Source organism: Octodon degus, unplaced genomic scaffold, assembly GCF_000260255.1.
Source record: "Octodon degus isolate 3935 unplaced genomic scaffold, OctDeg1.0 scaffold00196, whole genome shotgun sequence".
Lineage (NCBI taxonomy): Eukaryota > Metazoa > Chordata > Mammalia > Rodentia > Octodontidae > Octodon > Octodon degus.
Window position 1 is genome coordinate 2,685,379 of NW_004524772.1, and position 25,456 is coordinate 2,710,834.

General features: G+C 37.7%; 1 protein-coding gene across 3 annotated transcripts in view; it reads right to left on the reverse strand.

Moving 5' to 3' along the window:
- Positions 1–14,299: 14,299 nt before the first annotated feature.
- Myoz2 (myozenin 2) overlaps positions 14,300–25,456 on the reverse strand; it is a 35,725-nt gene continuing 24,568 nt past the window's right edge. For all 3 annotated transcript variants that reach the window (XM_023704419.1, XM_023704420.1, XM_023704418.1), the window contains one exon: positions 14,300–14,721. In XM_023704419.1, coding sequence (XP_023560187.1) covers positions 14,487–14,721 — 235 coding nt within the window. In that variant the 3' untranslated portion in view covers positions 14,300–14,486. The remainder of the gene's footprint in view (positions 14,722–25,456) is intronic.

The window sequence follows — 25,456 nt, forward strand, 5'->3', positions numbered from 1 at the left end:
GTCACTGTTACTCTTTTAGATGCCATTCAACAGCCTTCTGTTTCCTATGCCACCTTTCACCAAAATGCTTCTGCCTGATCTAAAAGTTCTGTGTAACCCAGGAAGAGGCTTGACAATTTGTGTGTGTGTGTGTGTGTGTGTGTGTGTGTGTGTGTTGTGTGGCACTTGGGATTGAACTTTGGGACCTTGTTCTTGTCAGGCAATTGCTTATGCTGCTGAGCAATCTTCCCACCTAACAAATTGTTAATGTTCCTCATGAATAACACATTTCCCCTGACCCTCTATGGGGGCTGATATGTGAAGATTATACCCCAATCATCTCTGGCAAATAGATGTCACTCAGATTCCTGAGTTTGACTCTTTGCACTTAATCCACATTTCAGTAGACATTTCCTCAGGATTTATTTTTGCTTGTGCCCACACTGCTGAAACACCTAGGCATGTCATTCCACATTGTTTAGATGCCTTTATTACCTTTAACTGCCCTCAGGCACTTAAGACTGACAATGGCCCAGCCTATACAAGTGCTGCCTTCCAAATGTTTTATACAACTTTTCATATTTGCCTTACCAAAGGAATTCCTTATAAACCTCAAGGACTTGAGCCTTCACAGTAAAGGAATTGTTGAACATGCTTACCATATACTCAAAACTCAATTGTGAAAACAAAAGGGGGAATCACCTTTTCTACAAAATTTACACCTCATAACAGGCTTCACTAATAATATACACTATTAACTTTTTAAATCCTACTATGGATGGGGCTCCATCATCAAAAAGACAATTCAATCAGATAAAAGGAAAAAAAACTAGAAAGGGTCGTTTGAAAAGGTCTTCATACTGGACAATGGATGGGACCAAGCCCAATGCTACTTTAGGGTCAAGAGCATATTTGTGTCTTTCCAAAGAATGTTGAATAGACTACCTGGGTACTACAGCAAGCTATCTACTCATATCATGGACCCAGACCTGGAGAAGGAGTTGACTGCACTTTTCAAGAAGCTGATACTCCATGCTATGACAGTGATGCCTCAGAGACTGCTCTACAGCTGATAGGCAAGGATCAGGGATAGCCCCAACCTGGGACTAAATGAAAGAATTGATGCAGAATGCCTAGGAGATTATAACCAAACATGAGAGTCAAAGGTCTGAGTAGGTGGTAGAACACTTGGAGATAACTGAACTAAAAGTTACATGAAAAAAGGAGATACAAAAGTTACCAATATTCATAAGATAAAATAAAATATAAAAAATATATATTAATTTTGAAAGATTTTATTCCTTTCCAATTCTTCTTAATAAGAGATCTCTACTAATTGACTTAGTAATAATTCTGACTAGTCTATTTATAATTATAAACTTCTAAAATTATAAGTCATTATAATTCAATTTGGTCAAAAATACATTTGTATGTACTCTGATTTTGTAAGATGTTAGTTTGTCCACTCTGTTAAGCTGCAGACTTCTTTATTTGTCTCCTTATTCATTCTGTAAACAGCTATTTATTATTTGAGCTCAACAATTATTTCCCTTTCCCTTTTTTCTTTTGCATTTTTTGATCATTTGTTCATAATTTAACTTGGTTTATAGATTTCAAAAGCATGCTTCCATCTGGTTTGCCAAATGATCAATATTATATTAAATTCAGTTTTCTCTTAAGTCATCAAATATTGTTAAGATAATTAAACAAAAATCCCTTAGGGTAGGGAAAAATTATTGGACAAGACTCCAACTGATGGGTAAGAAAGAAGCTACCTGAATACATTATCCAGTTCTTTTTCATTGAGAGGATGCCCCAGTGATTTCCATGTCCTTATGGGAAGCACACCAATAAATATTAAATTGTATCATTGTAATATATTTACTTTGCCCATTCATCAAAGGATTAAGTTTTCTAGACCATAAGGTTTTTGATTTAAAGATGGTCTGGTTCAAAGGTTTTCATATGGCCTTGACCATTGATTTCTATTGTTTCTGTACTGTGTTGAATGTATTCAAGCCTGCAGATGTGCAGGTTTTCTAAAGTGTGGAATGAGGATTCCTTATAGTGACAGACTTTTCTTTCAGATTCACATATTTTCTTTGAACAAAAACCTACACGATGTACATTCCTTTAAAAGACAACCAATTAGGCAAATTTTCTTATGTATTAGATAGAGATGACTGATTATAATTTATACTATGTAAAAATGAAAATTTAGGTATGTTACAAATATTCATGATTGTCATGCTACAATATTATGCATGTCTTTTGATTTCTAATTGTCTGTAAAATATATAACTATGAACTTTCTATTGGTATTCAAATATTCACACATCTTTGCAAATAGTAATTCTATTTTATATTCTAAGGTGAGTGCTGTTTAAAAGTAATTTTAAGCTTACTGCCTTCTTTACATTATAATGAATGCCATTAACCTCTTCTAGATGTTCAGAAACTGAAATAACATACAAGGGTATAAAATTATCTAAGTTAACGATATATCAGAAAAAAAATTAAGGTAACCATTAGCTATACCCCTAGCTGGTGTACCAGAAAATGCTCATCTTCGTATAACAAAGGTACACGTGAATTGAGATATACATCCAGTAAAGTTTCAGATAGTGAGATGCTGTGGATATTGAATTTGACCTTCTTATGTTTAACAGAATGCCATGCCTCTGAACTTTGAGGAGTCCAGTGAATATGGTACTCAACTCTCAACTTACTCAGAAGAGTATAGAAAACCCTCTCTCCTTTCTACTCTTACCACAACTGCATTAACAGCTTTCTCATGGTTAGGACAAATATCTTATACCCACAATTTATAGGAAGAAAGGCTTAATTTGTCTTAAAATTTTGGTGAATTTGGTCAATGGTTTTATGGCTTCAAAACAGGAGCATCATGGCAGAAGGATGTGGTTGAACAAGTGTATTATTTCATAGTAGCTAGGAAGCAAAGTAGAACAGTGCCACAGAGGAACAGGCAAGGGACTGGCACAGACTTCAAAGCCATGACTCCCAGATCCATCAGGACACACCGAGAAGTGTGTTCACCAATCTTCCATGCAGATTACAAAGTGAATCAAGTTGACCTTTCTCCTTAACCACCACATCCCACCCAATTTTATACTCAAACACATGTCCTTAAACTATACCCTTGTATGTTGTTTCAATTTAAAATAGTCTAATCTTTTTATCTGTAAAACTGGGGAGAGAAATAATACTTATATATGATGTCTTTTTGATAATGCCTCAGATAAAAGCAATTATACTACTCTTTACTCTCTCATTATGGTCATTAGTGGTGTCATTATGATTATCAATATTATGTCATAAATGATAATATGATGCTATAAGAACCCATATTGTTTATCTTGCTGCAATGTGTATTTTATTTAGCCGTAAAGATGGAGTGGGCTTTAGATTTCATCTGGTTCAGCCTCTCATTCACCATTGGATCATCATCACAACATCTTTCATAATTTGTTCAGCTATGGCAACAGCAATAGAAAACCTGAAGCTTTATGAAACAAACCATTATTTCTTTTTGAAGACTTTTCAACTGTGGAAAAACAATGAGTCAAAATCTACTCCTAATAATTTGCATCTGCTGATCTTATTACATTCCTTCCTAGCGACAGAAATGTGCATTCTCGGGGGCCTGCCCCTTAGCTCAGTTCTTTAAGTGGCTGCTTCAACAAAGCAGTCAGGCTCAGGTTGCTGTGGTTTGATCCCCACAACACAAGCCAGCCAAACCTGCCCTGAAGGCATTCAGAGCCACAAAAAAAAGAAAAAAAAGAAAAAAAAGAAAGAAAGAAATGTGCATTCTCTTTTCCATGTGACATTACTTAACATTGGAAATATCTTTTGCAGTTGGGCATGCTATACACTCCCCTAATACTAGCACTGTGGGAAGCTGAGACAGGAGGAATGAAAGTTCAAGCACAATCTGGGAAAATTTAATAAATAAATGATAATCTATCTCAAAATTTTAAAAAGCTAACTAGATAATAAAAAGGACTAGGGATGTAGCTCAGTGCTAGAGTCCTAATTTCAATCCCCAGTACCACACACACATGGAAATCTTTTGTTTTTTCAAGCTAAAAGTAGTGTCTCCTCTCAATATTTCTGAAGAGTTACTGAATACTAGACTCGTTCATTCATCATACTTCACATCATCTTACAAACTAAAGTGAATTCTAGCATATAACATAAAAGTTTTCAATTCTAAATAAAAAAATCAGCTACAGGAAATTAAAAGTAGAACATAAAGAATGGATACAATTCCCAGCAATGTACATACACCTTTAGTTGGAATTTCAATTTGTCTCTGTTCTGAAATAAAAGTGAGCTATTTAAGTTATCAGTTAACAGTACAACTTTTTTCCCGTTAAAATCTAAAATGCTTTTTCTCCATGTGGGCCTTCACCTAAGGAGGCTCTTTCATTACAGATGTTCTTATCTGTGTTTACTGACAAGGGCCTTATCAACATGTCCCTAGCCAATGCAGTATCAAGCTTCACGTTGTTAGTGGTGAGCTGGGGTGCCAAGTCCCCTTTGGAGGCTCTTGTCTTGTTCAAAGAATTGGAAATGACACAGGAAAAACCTAGAGGTTCTATATTTATTGGAGGTATTAAAGTAAAGACGAGAAGAGAGAAGTGCTGTAAAAGGTGCTCTGGGGCCGGGGAGATAGCTTAGTAAAATAAACACTCGCCTGGCAACACAAAGGCCTGAGTTCAATCCCTGGTTCTGAAAAAAAAAAAAGTGCTCTGCAGAGTCAACACGAGCAAGTTAAAGCAGGAAAAAGAAGCACACCCTGCAGCATACAGGGTAGGACGGTGAGAAGGCTCACAGCAACCATGAGGTCCATAGCCGCCACCTCTTGCACCCCTACTCTGGTCCAGATGGAGGCTACCCTATGGAAAACCTGCTTGAAGAATTAAAGAGCACTTCTTTGATTGGTAACAGGTGCTGGGCCCGGAAGTTGTTCTGCGCTTGTGTCCTGGCTGTGATTGACAAGTCACGTCTGCTCCAACAGCTGTGGTTCCCCACCCGTGTCCTGCCTCAATGCCTCATTCATGTGACTAAATTCAAGATGCATTTTGTCTTCACCCTCTGAAAAAAATGAAACCTAAAAGACCAGAGTTTCACAGTTAGCCTGATTATGATTTGACTAAATTATTTTCTCCCATGGTTTAGCCATCAAGACAGTTCAAATGAATTATTTTCAAATATTTCACAACTATTATATGTCATTTTGTTAGCCAATGTAAACTATTTGATTATGAGTTGTTATGAAGCCAGGGTTCCCAAATTTTGATGACATTAGTCATTTTTGGAAATAAATGCTTTTTTTGTGACTGAGTATAATCTCATTATATATTTTCTTCATTTCTTTTATATATCCCATTTGCCTATGTTCGTTTATTTATTTTTTGGTCCTAGAGATGCCAGTTAGGTGCTCTGTCAGTGAGCTCTATCCCAGTGCCTTTTTATTTTCTTTTGAGACAGGATCTCATATCATCCAATCTGGCCTTGAATTTGTCCTTTTGCAGCTATTTGAGTAGGTGGGATTATAGGTGTGTGGCACCATGGCCAGGTCCATCCTATTAGACTTGAAGTTTTATGTTATATACCATAAGATTCACTATTTTTCTTGTATTTTACATTGTCAAAATCAATAATAACTTCATCTTCAGTTGCATTATATAGGAAAATATTGAATAAATCTGCATTCCTGACATTCAGCTATTGGCATTGCCTAATTAACCCCACAGGCAGTATTAAAAATATAGAGAAAGCATATAGCTTTGGAAATGGAAAGACCTAGCTTCAAATCTTGGCTTTATCATTTATTGTTTATGTAATATTAAGCCACTATGAACTTCCCTAAGCCTCTGTTTCCTTTTCTCTGTGTATCCCCATCTTAGCTACTCTGAACTAAATCATTGTTTATAGAATTAGTAGGTTGCCACCCTTGTGGACATTTACTTGCATCATTTTGTAAATTTTTCTCTGCCAGTGTTTTGAAATCTTAGAGAAAGTGTGAAAGTAATACACGGTGAATTGCTTATGTGAAAAAAAAAGGAACTGCTTATGTCTACAATCAATATGATATGAAAGGAAGAATGTTAAATTTCTTGTTCTTAAAAAAGTGGCTATATGACTGTGTCAGGTCAGTTTTTTTAACTTCTTTTAGTGTGTAACAGAAAGGATTGAACTATATGATTTTGAATGATTAAGATTTACATGCAAATTACTTTTTCCAGTTGTTATGTAATGCTTACACATGCGTCAGAGAGTGAGCACGTCAGACAGGCTGTTTCAGCTATCTCAGTAACCCTAAAGCATTAATGTTTAGATGCTCGTGATATACCTGCGTCTGGCACACAGGAGACAACCATTAAGCATACGATTGACTGAAAAGAGCATATCAATGTAGACATATGCTATCTGGTTGTAGCCATGAAGATATACAAAATAAGTAGAAATGAGCAAGAACAACATGTACTATACTAGTAGACCCAGAAATAAAGACTGTAAAACTCAGGTGGTTTCCATTGTCAAAGTCATTGTAGAATTTTTATATGTAAATATCACTTATCTTTTAATATTTTATACATCTTATAACATTGTTTTATATATGTTTTTAAAATCTTAGCCATTGGGCAGAAAAAAAATTATAAAATCTCAGAGGTTAGTTTGTTAAAGCCCCTCAGTATACAGATAAGAAAATTTAAGGTCTAGAAAGTAAAATTATACAAGTTCATTCTAGACGCTGGTAGATCCAGCAATGAAATCCATTCCTAAGCATATGGAATTTCAGGAAAAAGTTATTCCTGAAATAATAAAAACTTTCATAGAGGTGATTTTCTTTTATTTATTAAGATGTACTAAAGTTTTATCTATACTCAAGTAATGGTGGTAAACTTTCTTGGCAACTTTGTATTCCTTTGAAATACAGAAGCAAACACACACAGAAGTCGAATATTTCACAAGAGGATAATTTCTTTAGCTCAATTGTGATATCCTTGATAAGTCTGACTTCGTCAAAACAAAACACCCCATAGCATTTAGAAAATTATTGAATTTATTTGCCCACCCCTTGGCAACCTAAATCAAAGCCTCTCTCAAGCTCACTGTCTGTCTCTCTGATTCCCTGTATCTCTGTCTCTTTCTGTCTCTACCTGTCCATCTCTGCCTCTGCCTCTGCCTCTGCCTCTGCCTCTGCCTCTGTTTCTCTCTCTCTCTCTCTCTCTCTCTCTCTCTCTCTCTCTCTCTCTCTCTCTCTCTCTCCCTGAAGTGACAGAGACAGAAAGGAGGGAGAGAGACTCCATCCTGGCCCGACACGTTTTTAAAGTAGTTCTTTAATAAACGTGGTAGCAAAGTAGCACACTGGTTTTTGCTCATAGCATAAAGCGAAAGTACCAAACCCAGGGGAAGTTGTCTGGGAGAGCACATTTCTTTGTAAAGATGAAAAAATATCCAAGACACCAATGCTTTCAAGTTGAATTTTTTTGTTGCAATTCACTACACAGTCAAAAGAAAATCAAAGGAAATAAACAAATTTTAGTAAAGTAATCACATCTTTGGAAAGTAGTGATAGAAATATTCCAAAGCATTATGACTATCTAGTGTTGAATTTAATTTCTAATTCTTACTGCTCATGCTCTGAACTTTCACCCTCTTATCTGAAAAATCAAATGAACAAACAAACCACACACAGCCTAATGTTGTGCAGAGGGAAGGCGCCGACTAACTCTTGGCAAGTAACATTCTTGGTGCATATGTTAAGGTCCTTTTGCATGTTTTAAAATCAAAGTTTTCTGATTAGATTATTTTCTGAAAATTTTTGTTGTGCTAATGTTTCAGATTCTTTTTTTGTGGTGTTGGGGTCAAGTTCATTTAATTCTGAAGAGCTCTCCTTACCACATTTTAAAGTAGCTTTAGTGTACTAGAAGGGAGTCATTTCAGTTGCTAAATACAGTACTGATATTTAAATTTCAAATAGCTACTAGCACTTATTAGAATAGCAGCTGTCCAATATTTTACACTGCATGCTACAGTAAAAATACCTTATTTTGCAATCTGGTACACATGAACATATTTAAAACTGAATAAAATTTATGAAGTAATTCTTTTATTGAGTTATGTATGCTAAGTTTAATCTGTTTTAATCTATTCTACTTCACTTTAAAAGCCACCGATTCTAACCAACTAACTTGATTTCTAAGCTCTCTAACATAGCACAACTCTAGTTTGAAAGAAAAGGAGAAAGAGGTTTTTGTTAAAAGGGGTAATGTTTCCTCTTTTGTTTAATAGAGAATAGAAATTTACTCCCATTCTGTTAGGAGTATGTACAGTTTATGTAGAAATTTATGTAGTAGGCAGTTTTCATTCTCTATAACCAAATTTCCAATGCTGAGTATTTTAAAGAGAAAGGAGGTTAATGGCCTCATACTTTTGGAGGCTGAAAGTCCAAAATCAGGCAGCCCTATCTGTTTGGGCTTGGTGGACGGCATCATAATGGCACATATAAAATATGAACAATTCTAAGAAATGAATCCATTTCAGCATCTTCCTAAGAGAGCTGTCTTAATGACAATTTTGAGCCTGGTGAATGGGTGACGCCACCCTTTGCAGACCACTCACAAGCAAGGACTGACCTAGGGCATGGCGCCAAAGCTGATGGTTTCTGGGGAACCAAAGATTCCTGTGCCTTTGGCTTCCCTCCAGCCATCGACAGCCTTGCCAGCTCAGGCAGCTAGGCCATGGCAGTACTGACATGGTCCATGTGCATCCCTCTGCAGTTGGCGGGCGCGCCGAGGCTGTCTCGACTCACTCCTGAGTCCAGCTGTAGTGTCTGCTACCCAAACTGCGTTCCAGCCTGACACATTACGATAGGGAGCAATAAGCACTCTAAAGAAAAATAAAACAGGAAAGTGTCAGTGTGATATCTTCAGTAAGAGTGGTCAGAGGCTGGGGAGCTAGCTTGGCAGCCTAAGCGCCTGTCTGGCAAGCGCAAAGTCCTGAGTTCGATCCCCAGTCCCACATGCCACGCCAGGCCCAGAACCCCAAGCTCAGGGTGTGGGGCCTAAAACTCGGCACTGTGGTGCATGCCTGTAATCTCAGTGCTGCGGAGGCTGAGACAGGAGGATCACTATACCTCTGAGATGCATAGTGAGACACTGTATTATATATATATATATATATATATATATATATATATATATAGAGAGAGAGAGAGAGAGAGAGAGAGAGAATAGTCAGAAAATGTCCCATTTGAGCCAAATAAATAATTGGAGAAAACTGTCACAGAGTAAAGCAAATTGCTTGAGATTATACCACTAATGTTTTGTAGACCAACATGAAAACTTGTTATTCCTAAACTGACACCTTTAAGACAACTGTTTTTATATATTATTTGTGAGTGATAATAAAGGAAATATAATGAGTATTTTTGTGGAAATCCACACCAATCCACTGAGGTAGAACAAAACTGCTTCAAAAGGTGAAGAAAAGCCTTCAGAAACCATAAAATGAAACAATTAGTTCTAAACCTTACTTTGTATTTCCTTTCAACCTGCTTCATTCTTTTATATTTACATATTTACACCTATTTGCTAGTGAGCTAACAGTTATTTTACTAATTCTTTTTTTAAATTAATTTTATTAAGAAACAAATAGCAATGAGACAGTTTCAAAATGGGTTATATTATACTTTTTTTTTTTTTTTTTTATTTTAGGGAAGGGTCTACAGGGTGTTCAGGGTCTCACTACTAGCTGGGACTCGTAGGGATCCGCCTGTTCTCAGCCTCCCAAGAGCTGACATTCCAGGTGCGCACCACCAATCCCAGTCTCAACTGATGTCTCAGCGTGTGCCTGGGACACAGCCCTTTTATACTAATTCTTAAATCCACAATTTTAAAATGGTGACTCACCTTGAATTTATCATTTTGCTTCTTTTTCTTTCAGTCCTATTTCCTGAAATGTCTCTATTGCTACTGAGATGGATTTCAAAATATCACACAAGCACATTCTCATTTGGACCTGAACTATCAGCTCTTAGAAGCAGCTCTTTCGGCTCTTTCGTTCTTTGTTCACAAGCATCAAATCCTCCGATTTAAATCACATTACACTGAAGAACCAGGTGATGTTTTTATAATGGTTTAGAAAAATCTAACCCTTCCAGTAAATTTAAGGGATTCAAGTAGTGATACACACTTTTAAGATTCTAATAGCATTTTGACTTGAGCCATTGAAGCGCATAATTTTACTTCTCTTTCACCCCTTCTTAGTATTGAGGTTTAGCTTTTTAAAAGCACTGCAATCTTTTTAAAAAACCTCATTTTAAATGTTTAAAGTGCTAGGGCCGGTACGTTTGGAATGGACGCCTCTTGCTAGTTCTCTTGGCCAAGTCTGGCCCTCTTCCACCTTTCATAGAAAGTGAATTCTCTTTCTTCCTACAGAACAGAGTATGTAGAGGGTGAAAGGATTTTTCATAAGAAAAGGAGTATTCAAAGCAATACTTTCCCTCAGCTTAATAAAGAGCAGTTGTGGCTGAGACACTGCAGTGATCTCAGAAAGTTTTATCTTGCATAAGCAGCAGAGTGAGGAAATTCCAGAATTAATAAGTTGCTGGTACAGCTGTGCCCGGAGTTGAAAAGTTCAGGGTGTTCTTTTCATGCTCACCACTGAACATTCTGCTCCCTGTCCGACTTTACAAGAATAATTGACTTCACTTCCAAACTGCTAGAATATTTATAAATGGGATTATTTAGAAAATAGTAATTTTTTTTTTTTTGGAGACAGGGTCTTGCTGTGTAGTTCAGACGGACCTTGAGTTCGCTGTGCTGCCCAGGCTGGCATCAAACTCACAGCAGTCCTCCTGTTTCAACCTCCTGCGTGCTGAGATTACGGGTGCACACTGCCTTGTCCTCACAGAAAACAAAATTTTAAATGAATGCGGCAAATGCTCATTTTGACTCAAAATTATCTGTAATACAACTAGTAATAATTTATTTTAATTATTTGAAACATTGATTTAGAGAAAGGAAAGAAATAACTTTGAGAAATGATTAAGGGAAGTGGAGAGTTGAAAACACAAGACAGGCTTTTGATGGACCACCTAGCTGTGAGTGCAGCTCGGATTATTACATGGAGAATAAGTAGCTGGCCATCAGCTCCGCCAAGGAGAGGGCAGGTAATCAGCTTCCGGCAGGAAACACGATTTCATGACCCCCGAACCTGTTGAACAGTAGGATGGACTCAAGAGAGATTCCTCTGAAGTTTTTCAATTGAAGGAATGCTTTTGGTATGTTATTTGCTACACAAAATAATTTCTTTCAGCCTATGGTTATTACTTACATGAATTTATTTCTGTCCTATACTCTTTCCTTTCCCTTTTAGAGGAAAAATGGGTAGATTATGTAGATCAATAAATTGTACAATGTGCTGAACAGAAAATAGCAGGTTATATTAGAATATACTTTTATGTTTATCTAATTTCAAAATAAACATATGTGTGTTTATTTTATTTAGTTCACTTTCAGCTCCATCTGAGAGTTCAGCCCCTTATATTTATTTAGCTTAAAGTAAAAATCATTTACTTTTAATAAATTCACTTGTGTTTGCCCAAAATTATGACAATACTTCACATTATTTAAATGTAGTAAGATACTTACCTAAATGTGCTAAAATAATAAAAAATAGAATATTTGTCTGAATGTGATAAAATGTAATCATTTATCTTAAAGTAATAAAATGGTTTCAAAAGAGAAATGAAACCACAAATTTTCAAATTATGTTTTAGAGCCAGATGCACACAATTTTCCCTAATGAGCCATGTTTATTTCGAATCACATTAGTTCTCAGAGGCTGAATTTTCTCCTGCAAAGTTGTGATTATATTGTCCTCACAAAATAATTATAATTATGAAGTTTATATATATATATATATATATATGCTATATTAAATATATACTATAAATAAATATATAGTATATATTTGTCTTTCTGGAGCAACGAGTAGTGCCTGACAATAGGCCATTAATGAATGTTATTTCCATTCATTTGCTTTTAAAAATATTCCTTTTCTTTTTTTCTTTTTTTCCCTCCAGTTCATGCATAGAAAGGCAGTTGGGCAAAAGCAGTCTTTCTGCTATTCCGAAAAGACCATCACACTCCTTGTGACTTGGAAAGTTTTAGCTCTTTTACAGGTCAGTGGAAAACTCATTCAAAATTCCTTTCAGATTCTTAACTGTGTAGCAACCAGAATGAAATCCTGGCATCTCTCAAGGTGTCAGCTGAGTAAGAATTAAAGACATTTCCAGGAAAGGAAGAAGCATGATACTGGACAGAAGATTATTTCTTCATTTTCTCATCAGTCTTAAAAAAACAAAATTCACCGAACACCTATCTTTTGAAATACTCTTTTAAGATACTGAGAAGTACTATGACTACTGTATTTAATTGCTGGCCCCTTTTCTTAGGGGTTGCTCAAATCACATAAATTAACTATTGGAAATAGCTGCAATAAAAATTTACTTTTATTAACAATAATGGCATAACTTAAGATGCTAATAAAGAGCTAAACCATTCCATTAAAACACATACTTAGGATATGACTATTTTAAGTTTAAAGTGAGCAAATATACAGTTTATCACAGATGCCAGTAAGTAGAAATAAAATTAAGAAATATAAAAAATAAAGTACCTTAAGAACATATTTTAAATGACTCAAACTCTCTACAATGATAGTGCGACAGTCAGTTTTCCGTTATAGTGACAAAACACCTAAGACAGTGAACTTGAAAGGAGGAAAGATTTGTTCTAGCTCACACTTTCAGAAGTTTCAGTCCAACTTGGCGAAAACTTGGGTCTGTGATGAGGAGAACAGGACGCTAGGAGGCATGGGTCAGAACGCAGATGTGGCCCACTGCGAGGGCCAGAGTTCCAACACGGAGAGGAGGAGGGGCGGAGGTCCCAGCATCTCCTCCAACGTCCTGACCAGGGACCGACCTCCCTTTTGTGAAGCTCCTACCCCTAGATACCTCCTGGCTTTCCACAGGGCTACCGCAGACTGCCAGCCACGTGTACAGCACGTGGTCTCCGGGGGCCGTTGGTGCTGCAGGCCGTAAGAGAACATGTGTACTCAGAACCGAATGAAATGAAAGGGACTGAAACTGACCCTGTACAAGTTCATACTATGTGCTTCTCCAGCCAGGTTTTAGGATATGTCTCTAACATTATTATTTTGAGTCTTTTATACCGCTATATTTATACCATATAGCCAGATATCTTCTGATAGATATAGCTACGTTGTTTTCATAGCTTTTTGTGTTTTCTGCTTGCATTTTATAACATATAACTTACTAGTGATTGAAGATTTAAAAAGAATTTAAATATTCAGCAATTAAATATTTAGCTAATTAAAATTTAACACTCTTCCTCTCTCATGTACACATATATTTACTCCATAAATTAATGTGTATTAAATATGTTATTCCTTTTCTAAAAGTGCATTTGTAAAATTGGACATAATCCACACAATACACTAGAAAATGTGCAACTCGAATTCTGACTACACACGGCTCATTAAAACTGCAGTAGTAGGAGATGATTTCAGTAAATGCATCTCTCTCTCTCCTTGACTTAATACTGATGAATGTAATAACCCAACTGAACTCTTGGGAATGTCACCCAGAATAATTACCTAATGATTCAAAGCATGTTAAAAATGTTCAGGAGCTGGGGAGACAGCTCAGTGGTCTAAGTACCTGCCTGGCAAGCACAAGGACCCAAATTTGATCCCTGGTATGGCATGCCCTGCTGTCGTACCAGCCACCAAAACCAGGTGTGGTGGCACATGCCTGTAATCCCAGCCCTGGGAGGGCTGGGACAGGAAGATCAGTATGAGTCCAAGCTGTGTAGTAACACCCTGTACTACATAAATAAACACAAGATTATTTTTTTTTAAACGTACAATGTTCAGAACTTTAAGAATGACTAATAAAATGTCTTCATCCAGTCACACTATTTTATCGTGGTCACCAGAAAGGTGATTCTCCACAAATGACATCTACATAGCAGCTTCTATATCTTGCATTCCTTTCATAAGATGATGCATGAATCTCACTGTTTTCATTCTAGATTCCACGTGAAAAAACATTCTGGAATGATACATTTTAAGTGAAAGAAAGATGAAAACTTTTGTTGCCAGTTACTTTTATACTTGAATTTTCATCATGAAAAGGCTGGATTGCTTCAACCAGAAACAGATAAAATTATGAATGAAAACAAGCTGAAAGGTTTTTTTTAAATATCATTTTTAATGTTTCGTTAGCATTTGATCTGAGATTTAAATTAAGGGCAATAAAAGGAAAATTACCTAAATGCTCTTAAGTTATAGCTATTAATGAAGAATGTAAGTGGCTTTGCCAGAATGTAAAATAAAGAAACAGCAGTGTTTATCTTTCAGAGATTTTGTGATATACAACGTCGTTTTTACAAGTCTTCAGTTTCTGGGACAGTGGTTTCCTCTGGAGGTTTTGTTGTTATCACTATGGGAATATTCTCAGATATCCATCCTTTGGGAGTCCTATTAAAGGACCGTCTTCCAGACAGAGGGTTGGCAAAGGCCATGAACCTGGGATCTGTTAGCAGGAGCAGCTCAAAATCTGGAACTTTGAATTTAACCATTTTTGATGCTTTTTCAAAGCCTCCAAATGGCATCGCAACTCTGTGGAAAACAAAGAGGAAGCAGAGTAGTAATTAACATTGCAATTTATTTTCCAGGATCTAGAAAGCAAATTCACCTATAATGTTGTGGACATATGACTATGACTTTTATACTTGTTATATATTTTTAAGTTTTGACCTCTGAGGCAAGCATCTCTATGCCTTTATAACAAAACAGGTGTTTAATAACAAATAACGCATTTATTTTTAGGTTTGGCCTGAAGTAATCTATTTCGTGCACTCTGGGATCATCACAGACACATTTTGCCTCTCTGCCTTTGCTAACAACGTTGAGGATGCTTTCTTCCTGTCCTCTCCACTTCTGTATGTCCTGTGGTTTTTCAATTTTATCTTCCCTCCAGCTATCTCGGCACACACTTCCTTAGCCAAATTCCTGTAGCATGGCTTATTTCCATCAATCATTTGGTGTTTAGGATGTGGTAATTTATCTTCAGGATCTCCCCACCTCCCATGCTGGGGATCAAACCCAGCACCTTGCACATGCTAGGCAAGGGCTCTGCTACTGAGCTACACCCCCAGCCTATCAGTTTTTCTTTTTAAGACTATAGTTTGGCTAAGTTCATCTGTGAATCATAAACTCTTTGTAAGCTAGACATGCATATTTTGCATCTTTCTATTTTCACCCCTAAGCTTTCAAAATTCATCCATTTGTCTTCTGAATAAAATTCAACTTCTTTCTCTTGACAATCAAGATCCTACACAATTTCTATCTTGCTTTAACATAAGTATTAATTTATTCATTTTGTTTCAGGTACTGTTTTAAATGAAGCTATTGTCAACAATACAGCCTGTGAACTAAGTTTGTTTCAACATGTCTCTTTTAATATGTGTGGTGACGAGGGCCTTGTTTGTGATAGTCAAGTGCTGTACCACTGAGCCATACCCTCAACCCCCAAAACGTTTTATGTTGCTTTTAACTTGTTATATAATTTGTCACTCTCCCTTTATTATTATGCAAAGTGGAGAAAATAATTCTGCAAAGTTTCCCAAATTTTTATCAGGTTAATTTCAAAGACACCCAAAATTTTATATATACTTTTGAAAACTTAGTGTCACATTTATAAAACAAAATCTCATTTTAAAACATTTAATATGGGGTCTAGGATAAAGCTCAGTGTCATAGCACCTGCTTAGCAAGCACAAGGTCCAGGGTTTGATTTACAGTACTAAAATAAATAAACAAATGAATAAATAAATAAATCACTAGCTGAATGTTCTTTTTGCCAGTGTAATTTTTGAGTTCTGTAATATTTATATTTCTATAATAATATATACACCTAAAATTTAGCCTGTATTCAACAAATTGGATTTCAATATTGTTCAATTGTGTAATCTTTACATACATAACATATCAGCTTTCATTATTTTCCTTGTGTATTGAATTCTGGGTTCTTGCTTATAGAATGTTTAACATATATATACTCCTAGAGATAGTCTTCATAGTCCATCTCTTTGGTGCTCTGCCAAATTTTTTCTAGAGAATTAATATGCCTCCATTACCAGGTGATGTCTTAGTCCATCTAAGGAAAACAAATAGTGATTATATTCAATATTTTCCCAAAATACTCACTAGCAAATAAGTAAAAACCAAAGATGCGGTCTTTACTCTCAAGAAACTTACACTCTATTGAGAAAACAGTGAAAAATAAATCCCCATAGAAAAGGCATACTAACTTATATCAAAGAATTCTCCCAGGATGCCCGGAAAGCAGATGAATAAATAAAATAATAAATAAAATAAATGAGAGTCAACAGGGAGGATATTCTAGGTGTCAAAAGAAAACAGAATATTAGGAGCAGAATCTTGAGCCAGAAATATGACAGAAGACAGCTTCCGTGAGTAGAAGGAAGAAGAGTTTATAGAGCAAAATGAGCCTCCAAATGCTAGGTAAAACTAAAGAGAAAAAGAGAAAATGCTGTTTACATGTTCCTTCTTGGAATTTTATTTTAATTTATTTAAATACAGTGAACTATGTGGAAAGGGCAGCGAGATAGCTCAGTGGACTAAGCATCTGCCTGGCAAGCACCAGGACCGGAGCTTGATTCCCGGCCTTGTCCCCAGGCACACTGAGCTGGCCACCGAGACCAGGCATGGTGATGCACGCCTGTAATCCCAGCCCTGGGGCAGCTGAAAACAGGAGGATCACTACAAGTCTGAGGCGCGTGGTGAGACCTCCTGCACCAAATAAATAAATAAATAAATAAATACAAGCTAGGTGGAGCATGATGAGTGGGTGTGGGAATGTAGAAGAATGAAAATCAGGCTGGCTGTAATCTTCAAAATATTAAATGCCCCAAGAAATGGAACAATGTTGAACAAGTCTTAAAAATCAAAGTCTGTAAGCAAGTCATTATTCAGGTAGCATGGTAGAAAAAAACCACAGGAGTATTTGGTTTAAAGTTGTTATACTACAGAAAGGTAAATAATTAATGTGCATGTTAAATTAACTAGCATTGGCAAGTAGGCAGGGGATGAGGGTAAAGAGTTTTTCATCTTTCCTTGAATAAATCACAGTCAGTCATTATTTTATTTTCAAATTTAATAATTAGACTTAATATTTGCATTTAATTGACCCCAAAACGGTGATGTATAGAGGTTACACTAGAATTTTTCCTTTTCAGATCACATATAATAAAAGGAAACAAGATAAAAATTATAAAGAAGCACACAACAGATGAGCAATCTCAGACAGATTCGTGAAGCAGATTAGCTATCAGAAACCCCACAGTTATGTAAGGTCAATTGCTCCACGTAAGGAACACAGAATTCCTAGCCATTGTGTGAAATCCATTCATTGTTCAGTACAGATATTTAATGAGCGCAATATAGGGACCAGGAAGTATCGCAGACACTAAGGTCATAGTGTGGGGACAACTTGCCATTTGTGCCTACAGTAGAGATAGCAAGACACTCTCAGGAAGAGAATGGTAGTAAAATTTGCTGGGAAAATTTTGCCATAAAGGAAAATGAAGGCAAGTGAGGAGTTGGGATTTTATTCTATGTGTTAAGACTATTGAATTTTTAGGCTGGTGTCTTTTTACTTTTCTCTCACTGCTGAGACAAAATCCCCAGCTCTCAAAATCAGGGAAGGAAAGGTTTGTTTAGCTCACAGTTTGTAGAGGGTTCAGTCTGTAAGTCAGCTGCTCAAAGGCAGGGTGGCGTGGCACATGGGCAACCATGCAAGGTGGCAGAAGACAGGAAGAGTAGCAAGAACAAAAAGCAGCAGGGGGAGCAAGCCTCTTTTCCTCCCTTGTACTGACTGTATGCAACCCCTCCACCCTACGGTGGGTCATTTACACCCACACCATCTGGGTGTCCTCCTCTGGCACAGGCTCAGGAAGTTTACAAAGTGAGGACCCCGGGCCCCCTGCTGAGTTGCTTAGTTAAGCTTCTAAACCTTTTGACTTGACACAAAGCATCAGCCATTACATCCAGGAAGCCAGGAAGCCCCTGGTGAGACAGCATTCTAGTAAAGCTTTGGAGGATGTGAAATAATGATCTACTGAGATCTGAAGAAAGCCTTGCAGGCCAAAGGAACATGGGAAGACAGCCCAGGGTGGAAAGGAGTCTCACGTGTAAGGAACGATAAGACAGCCAGGTGGCTGCGTGGGGTGCGAGGAGTGCAAGAAGAGGAGGCTGCACGCTTCCGAGTGGGTAAGCTCCAAGCACAGGTTTGGATTTTAAGTAGTATAGCAGTCGCTTTAGCAGGATGAGAATGTGATCTGACTTTAATTTTTAAATACTGTCTCTGGCTGTTGTGTGATAACCTAAAGGAGAATAAGATGAAAAGCTCTTAGTCGAACATGAAAGTGTCAGCTGTAATCAGAGTAAAGGCTGATGATGGTTTGATATCAGTGAGGTGTGAGAAAATGGCTGAATAAATTCTGAAGTCAAGATGAACAGGGCTTTGCTAATGGTATGTAATAATATAGAATGAGAAATTAAGGTTATATTCTAGGTTGCTTATTTGAGTAGTGGGAACTATAACTTGGCGTTTGCTGAAATGGGATATTTGAATAGGAATTCCTTATTCAAGAGTTCTGATATATTAAAAGTGAATTTCAGCAGAAGGCTGAAGCTCAGGAAAAGGTTCAGCTCTGAGCGTGTTGTTGGTGTTCAAGCAAATAGGGTGCACAGGGAGTCAAGGCTCTGCTTGTAGTCACAGAACGAGTGAGAAGAGAAGGTAGCCCACTGCTTAGTTTGGAAAGGGAGAAATCTGAAAATGTGTGATGGAGGAGAATATGGAGAGTTGTGGATCTAAAAGCTAAGGAACAAAATTAATTTTGAAAGCGGGAATGGAGAGCCATATCATATAGTGCTATGAGGTTGAATATATTGATAACTGAAAATTCACCACTGAATGTGATAACATAGATGAGAGCTTTTAAGTGTAGTAGTTTGATGCAGTCCTGATTGGAATGAGTTTTAAGGAGAATGAGACATTAGGAAATAGGGATAATGAATACAGATGATCTTTGTGAGTATTTTTACTATCAAGAAAAACAATGGAGGGGCCAGCGAGATAGCTCAGTAGACTAAAGCTAATGGTATGTAATAAGCAAGCACAGGCACTGCAGTTCCAGCACCAAATGCCACGCCAGCCTTGCCCCCAGGGCAGACTGAGGGCATAGTGGTGCACACCTATAATCCCAGGGCTGGGGAGGCTGAAAGCAAGAGGATCAACATGAGTCTGGCTGTGTAGTGAGACCCAGCAACAGGCAAATACATACAAAAACAAACAAACAAAAACCGATGGAAATCAGAGGTAATTGATACTGAGGTTGAGGAAAGAGGAGGATCTTTATTTAAATTGAAGGAAATTTTAATATGTTTACTGTTAGAAAAAAATATTAAAAATTGATGTAGGTAGAAGAAGGGAAAAGCGTATGGTAAGTTTGGAGTGGATGAGAAGAGACAAGAATAAGTATACAGTTGAAGGGGATCACCTTACAAAGAGATCCGGCAATTTAGCACCTGTTCTGGGAGAGAAGACAGGGCCCCAGGGCTCAGATGCAATCAGTTGTAAGTTTGCTTCCACCGCCTCAGAATAACAAGTGAGGTCATCAGCTGAGAGTGAGGAGTGGAGTGTAGTTTTACATTTATTTGGGGAGAGAGAAGAAGGTATCATGATAATTTAGCAGACTGGAAGAGTGAGTTGGCTACAGAATATTCTTGAATTGCCTGACACTGCTGAGATGTGTGACCAATTTCAGGGGATACCATCAGGAAGACTGTGTTTTTCTCTACCCATAATTAGCAAGTGAAGAGACAGGGATGCTCTTAGATAGAACTGGAGATTCTGCAATTAAGAATGACAGTTAGTGAAAAAAACAAGAGAGACAGGCCATGTATGATGAGGTCATATTGACAGACTATAGACTCTGTATCAGAAGAAATTGTGGTCAGTATGGGTTGATGAACTTTAAAACTGAGGTGGCTTTAGTGAGCATAATGGAAACATTGCTGAAGTAAAGAGTAAACGGGCATGGTAATATGGTAGTGGAGAATGAAATACAAGGGCTGATTGAAGTATATAGTGAATATTTAAATTTAAACATTCATTGTAGGAAAAGACAAACATTGTCATTAGTTCCCCTCAAAATACTCGACCTTGATTTGAACACAATTATTCCATCGTTCTCGACACTTCCTGAAGCAGCTCTGGAAGTCTTCTTTTGTGAATGTTTTCATGAGGTATGATAAAAAAAATACAGGGAAGGCTGCTGCAGAGTGCCATGCAGTGGAAAGGTGGGCTTGTAAAACCATTACAGCGGGTCCTCATCCACCTTGTTCACCAGATCTGGCCCTGTGCAACTTCTGCCTCCTCCGCAAAGTCATAATGATCATGAACGGGAAACTTGAATCAGTTCAGAATGTTGAGACAGCCACAACTAAAGCTCTTCCAGAACTGCTTTATCAAGTAGCAAGAGCAATGGGATAAGTGTGCTTAAAGTGAGGGGTGTTCTGAAGGGGATTAGTGGCTATAGGTCTTTCACTATAATAACTTTTCAAAAAAGTTAAACATTCACTGTAGTTTTTCTTCACACCTTATACTTAATATTAAGATTTTTGGAGGTAACATAGGTAGTGGTAAGGACAAATGTCAAGAAACTGAAGGTAAGTGAGGTAGGGTTGAGAAAGCAGTCCTTGAAAAAGGACAATTACAGACTTGCAAGAGTGGAAAGTTTAGTAGATTATTTATGGGAGTTCCAAAGCCACTGAAGAGTGAAGACAGGAGAAATAGTGGAAGGGAGAACAGAGCCAGAACCCAAATCATCGGTAACGGAGGGGGTGTGCAAAGTTCCACATAGCTCCACAATGGCTGCGACAGCTACCGCTGTGCCATATGTGTATGAAATCTCATATCCATAATTTTCTTGTCTTTCTGTATTTTGCTCCCCTCCAAAGAGCAGTGTATTTAATTTTCTATTACATCTCTTCTCAGTATGACTGACCTTATAATTTTTCCTCAAAATTGCTGTGAATGATGTAGATAATAACAGGCCACTGATTGGGTCAGAAACCTCAGTCTGATGTAGTATTTCTGCAATCATGTTAGTACAGACTCCCTTCCAGGGCCTAAAACCATTATTTTGGAAATAAGAAAAGTCAGTTTGGAGAAAGAACCTTAAGGAGGTGCACCAACTTTCATGTGCTTTATGGTTATTAACCTTCAGAAAGCACAGCAATGATGAGAGCTAGTGTACACTGACTGGATGCCGGGTGTCAGACATTTTTAAGTGCTTCTCAAGCTAGAGGTGATACCATGGGCTCTGGGTAAAAATTCAGGGTGAAGAGAGATTCTCCATTTCTTGCCAGTCTCCAGATGATCCTGGTGTGACCACCCTTGGAGTACCAGAGGCTGTATTTATGTGGTTCTCTCATTAATCCCCATACCAACTTTAGGAGGTGGTTGTATTTATACCTCCACCCCCCACCCCCAGCGGAACCGGGGATTGAACTCAAGTCCTTGCACTTGCCAGGCAAGCGCTTATTCTACTGAGCCATCTCCCTGGCCCCTATACCTCCATTTTACAGGTTCAGATAAGTTAAGGACTTGCCCAGAGTTTCCCAGCTATGTAGTTGTGGAACTAGGATTTGAACCTCTGTAGCAAGACTTTCTTGTCTTGCTTTCCTTACCCTAAACCACAGCCTTAGAGAGTATGTAATTCTTAGGGAGTAGTGGACTTCCTCCAGTTACTTTCTAAGAAGGGCAGTGTGTTTAGGAATCTGAACCCACTTGGGCACCTGCTATGTAGTTGCTATCTCATTCATGACAGAATTAGCTGGTTCATTGTTTCATTTATCTGACATAATGACTTGGAGACTCACATTTGATTCAATGGAAAAGAAAAGATTTCTGAGAAAATAATTTGTCATTTTGGATACTTGACCATCAATGTCAATAGTTCATTCATTAGATAATTCATCTATCATCTTTACAGAGAATTGTTTTTTTTAGCATATCTAGATATTCTATGTGTCAGGGAATCAAAAACAAGAAGATTGTAGATTTTAACCTCAATCAGCTCACAGAGGAAGAACAAAACAAGAAGAAAAGACTTGTAGAAGAGTTTCTTCAAGGGAAGAATGCCCAGTGGAAGAGGAACCCAAGGCAAAATGCATCTTCGTGGGCCTGGTGGATCAGAAAAGCCACCCTGGGAGCCTGGATCAGGTCTAGAAATAAAAATTGTAGGGACCAGTGCAAGATGGAAGCGCAGGTCCTCTGGCTCAGAACATATTACGTGTCTCAGGACAGGAACAGTCGAACATTACTAAGCCAAGCATGACTTTCAGAATGTGTAATCGCACAGGTCACCTATCCTCACCGGGATTTTAAAAATGAATAGTTAACCATGAGATACAAGGGGCTGGAAGTGAACATTTCTAGATTTACACAGGATGTGTATAATTGGTTTTACATTTGTTGATTCCAGAAGTAAATTTAGTCATTTATTTATTTTCTGAATTAAGTCAAAGAAGAAACATTTCTCTGCAGCCAGATTCCCTGCTGGGGTTTGGTATTTAGTGGATTGCCTTTTTGCTTTAAACTGGCACCCATTTTTTCTCTGCAAGTTTATGGGCGTTTCCTTCTCTTGTAGCTGACAGCATTCCAATTCTTCACTCACCTCCCACCTCCTACCACCAATTCAGTGGATGGTTGTGGTTGGGAACCCAGAGTTTTCATTTCTTTCTTTTCTTTTTTTTTTTTTTTTGGCACTACTAAGACTACATCCTGTTTGAATTTTATTGCCCACAAGACACAAATTAAAGAGAGTCTATTAGCATTCTGAAAGTAGTTTCAAGTTTTAGTCAAGGTTACTGAAGCAAAAATTTCCATGGAAAGATGTGAAATATTCTACTGAAAGTTAACTGTGTAGCTCTTCAATTCCCGTAACATTAATTCCCCAAACATGGGTCGCACTCGACCTGCGTTTTATACTGTGAAACCTATAGAATAAGCGGTAAGCCTGTTTCATTCAGATTCAGTTAATAGATGAGCTCCTGTTTGTTTGGATTTTAAGGATTCGATTTGTTGAAAATTAATAATTCTGGATACACAGTATACCCATTAGTAATTATTCTCTAAGGCAAAACTGTTGTTTAGAAAGAAAAATAAATTACTATACTAATAGCTGATGCACGGCCTTTATCTAAAGGTACTCAATCATGTAATTGTACAGTGTATTCTCCATCTGTGGCGATGCAGAAGTTAAGCACCATACCCAAAGTCACAGGTTTTTGAAGCAAAAGTAGGAGCTTCGGTGCTTCCAGTTTACCTTTTGTCACCTGTTGCACCAGTTTGAAGAGAGCATAAAATCTGAATCTACTCGACAGGATACAAGAACTGAGCTCATGATAATTAGACTTGGGAGCCACCCTGTCACTACCACCACTGAATGCTATTAGACTATATCTTACTTACATTCTGATGATTTAATAGTAAGTAGGAATTATAACATGTGAATACAAGTAGTAGTATTTTACTCCTTGTAAGCACTATGATACTAGTGGAAAATTATTCCCCTGTTGCCCCTACCCCCCTACTCTTTTTTTCTTTTTCAAAAATGAGAAATATAGGGCTGGGGAGATAGCTTGGAGGTCTAAGCACCTGACTGGCAAGCATAAGGTCCTGCGTTTGATCCCTGTTAGCGATGCTATGCAGGCCCTGCTCCTAGCCAGCCTCTGAAACCAGGCCTGGTGATGCGTGCTTGTAATCCCAGCACTAAAGAGGCTGAGCAAAGGGATCACTATGAGTCTGACTTGCATAGTGAGACTGCACCAAATAAATAAATACAAAGATTTTTTTTAAAAAAGAGAAATGTGTATCAGAACAAAATTTTGATGTTATAACACTTTGAAATACTTAATAAACAGAAGGAAAATAATACTTGTAACATTTTAGTTTTAAAACAATGTCTAATGAACTAAATTTTTAAATTATGTTTTTTTTAATTAATCTTGAGTAGTTTGATAAAATAAAACCTTGTTAACTTGTAACATAGAAAATAACTCCTATAGGAATTATTTTAGTTTCTCTTTTGAATGACTGGACTGCATTCTAGACTAATTCAAAGCATGTTTTCTGACACATTTAATTAATAAAGACCTGGGTATCTATTGGATATTTTGCCTATCTGATTTCTTTTGGAATTAAAAGTTTTACTGAAATGTAAACTACATAAACAAAAGTGTATAAATCATGAGGTAAAAGCCAATGAACACTATTTTCTAATTACTTGCTGCCAGCTACTATGGTTTATTTGTTTGTTTGTGTTTTTGATACAGGTTTTGCCACACAGCTCAACCTTTCACTGATCCTCCTCTCTCAGCCTCTGCAGCACTAGGATTACAGGCATGTGCCACCATGCCTGGATTTGGTAGCCCGCATAGCGCGCCTGCAGTTCCAGGACCCTCATGGCATTCTGTACCAGGGATCGAACTCAGGACCTTGGTGCTTGCCAGGCAAGTGCTTAGACCACTGAGCTATCTCCCCAGCCCTTGTTAGGGCTTAGATTCACTGTGCCCCTCAACACTTTCATGCATGCAGGTGATGCTTTTGGAAGGCGACTGACTCCTGAGAAAACTGTCTTCCTCAGCGGATTAGTCCATTCACGAATTCCTAGTTGAATGTGCTGCAGACGCCATTGGGAGCTGGCCTGCTCGGAAGAGCCAGCTCATAGGGGCGCGACCTAGAAGGGCTCCCTCCTGCCTCCTCTCTTCTCTCCCCACTTCTCGGCCTCTGTGACATGAACAGCTTCCCTCCGTGGGCCCTTCTGTTCATACTGTTTCTGCCTCATAATCAGCTGAGTATGATCTGAAACTTGTAAAACTTCGAACCCAAATAAAACTTTTCATCATTAAGTTGCAGGTGCTGGATATTGTGACTTGATGACAGGAAAGTTGCTAAGACACCAACAGATTAAAATACCCGTAATGTGTATGTTGTCCTTGTATTCTGTCCTCTTGCTGGCGTCACTGTTCTAATAGGTCACCTATATTTTATTTTGAATTTTCTGTGCACATAATCATTTCTTTTAATTTTCCACTTCTATTATCATTTTCTTATTGTCTAGCAAGGGTCAACAGATGTCTTCATTTAAAAATGTACCTATAGGGGCTGGAGAGATGGCTCAGTGGTCTAAAGCACCTACTTAGAACAAGCTTAGCAAAGCACAGTGGACCGCGGTTCGATCCCCCAGCACCACATGCC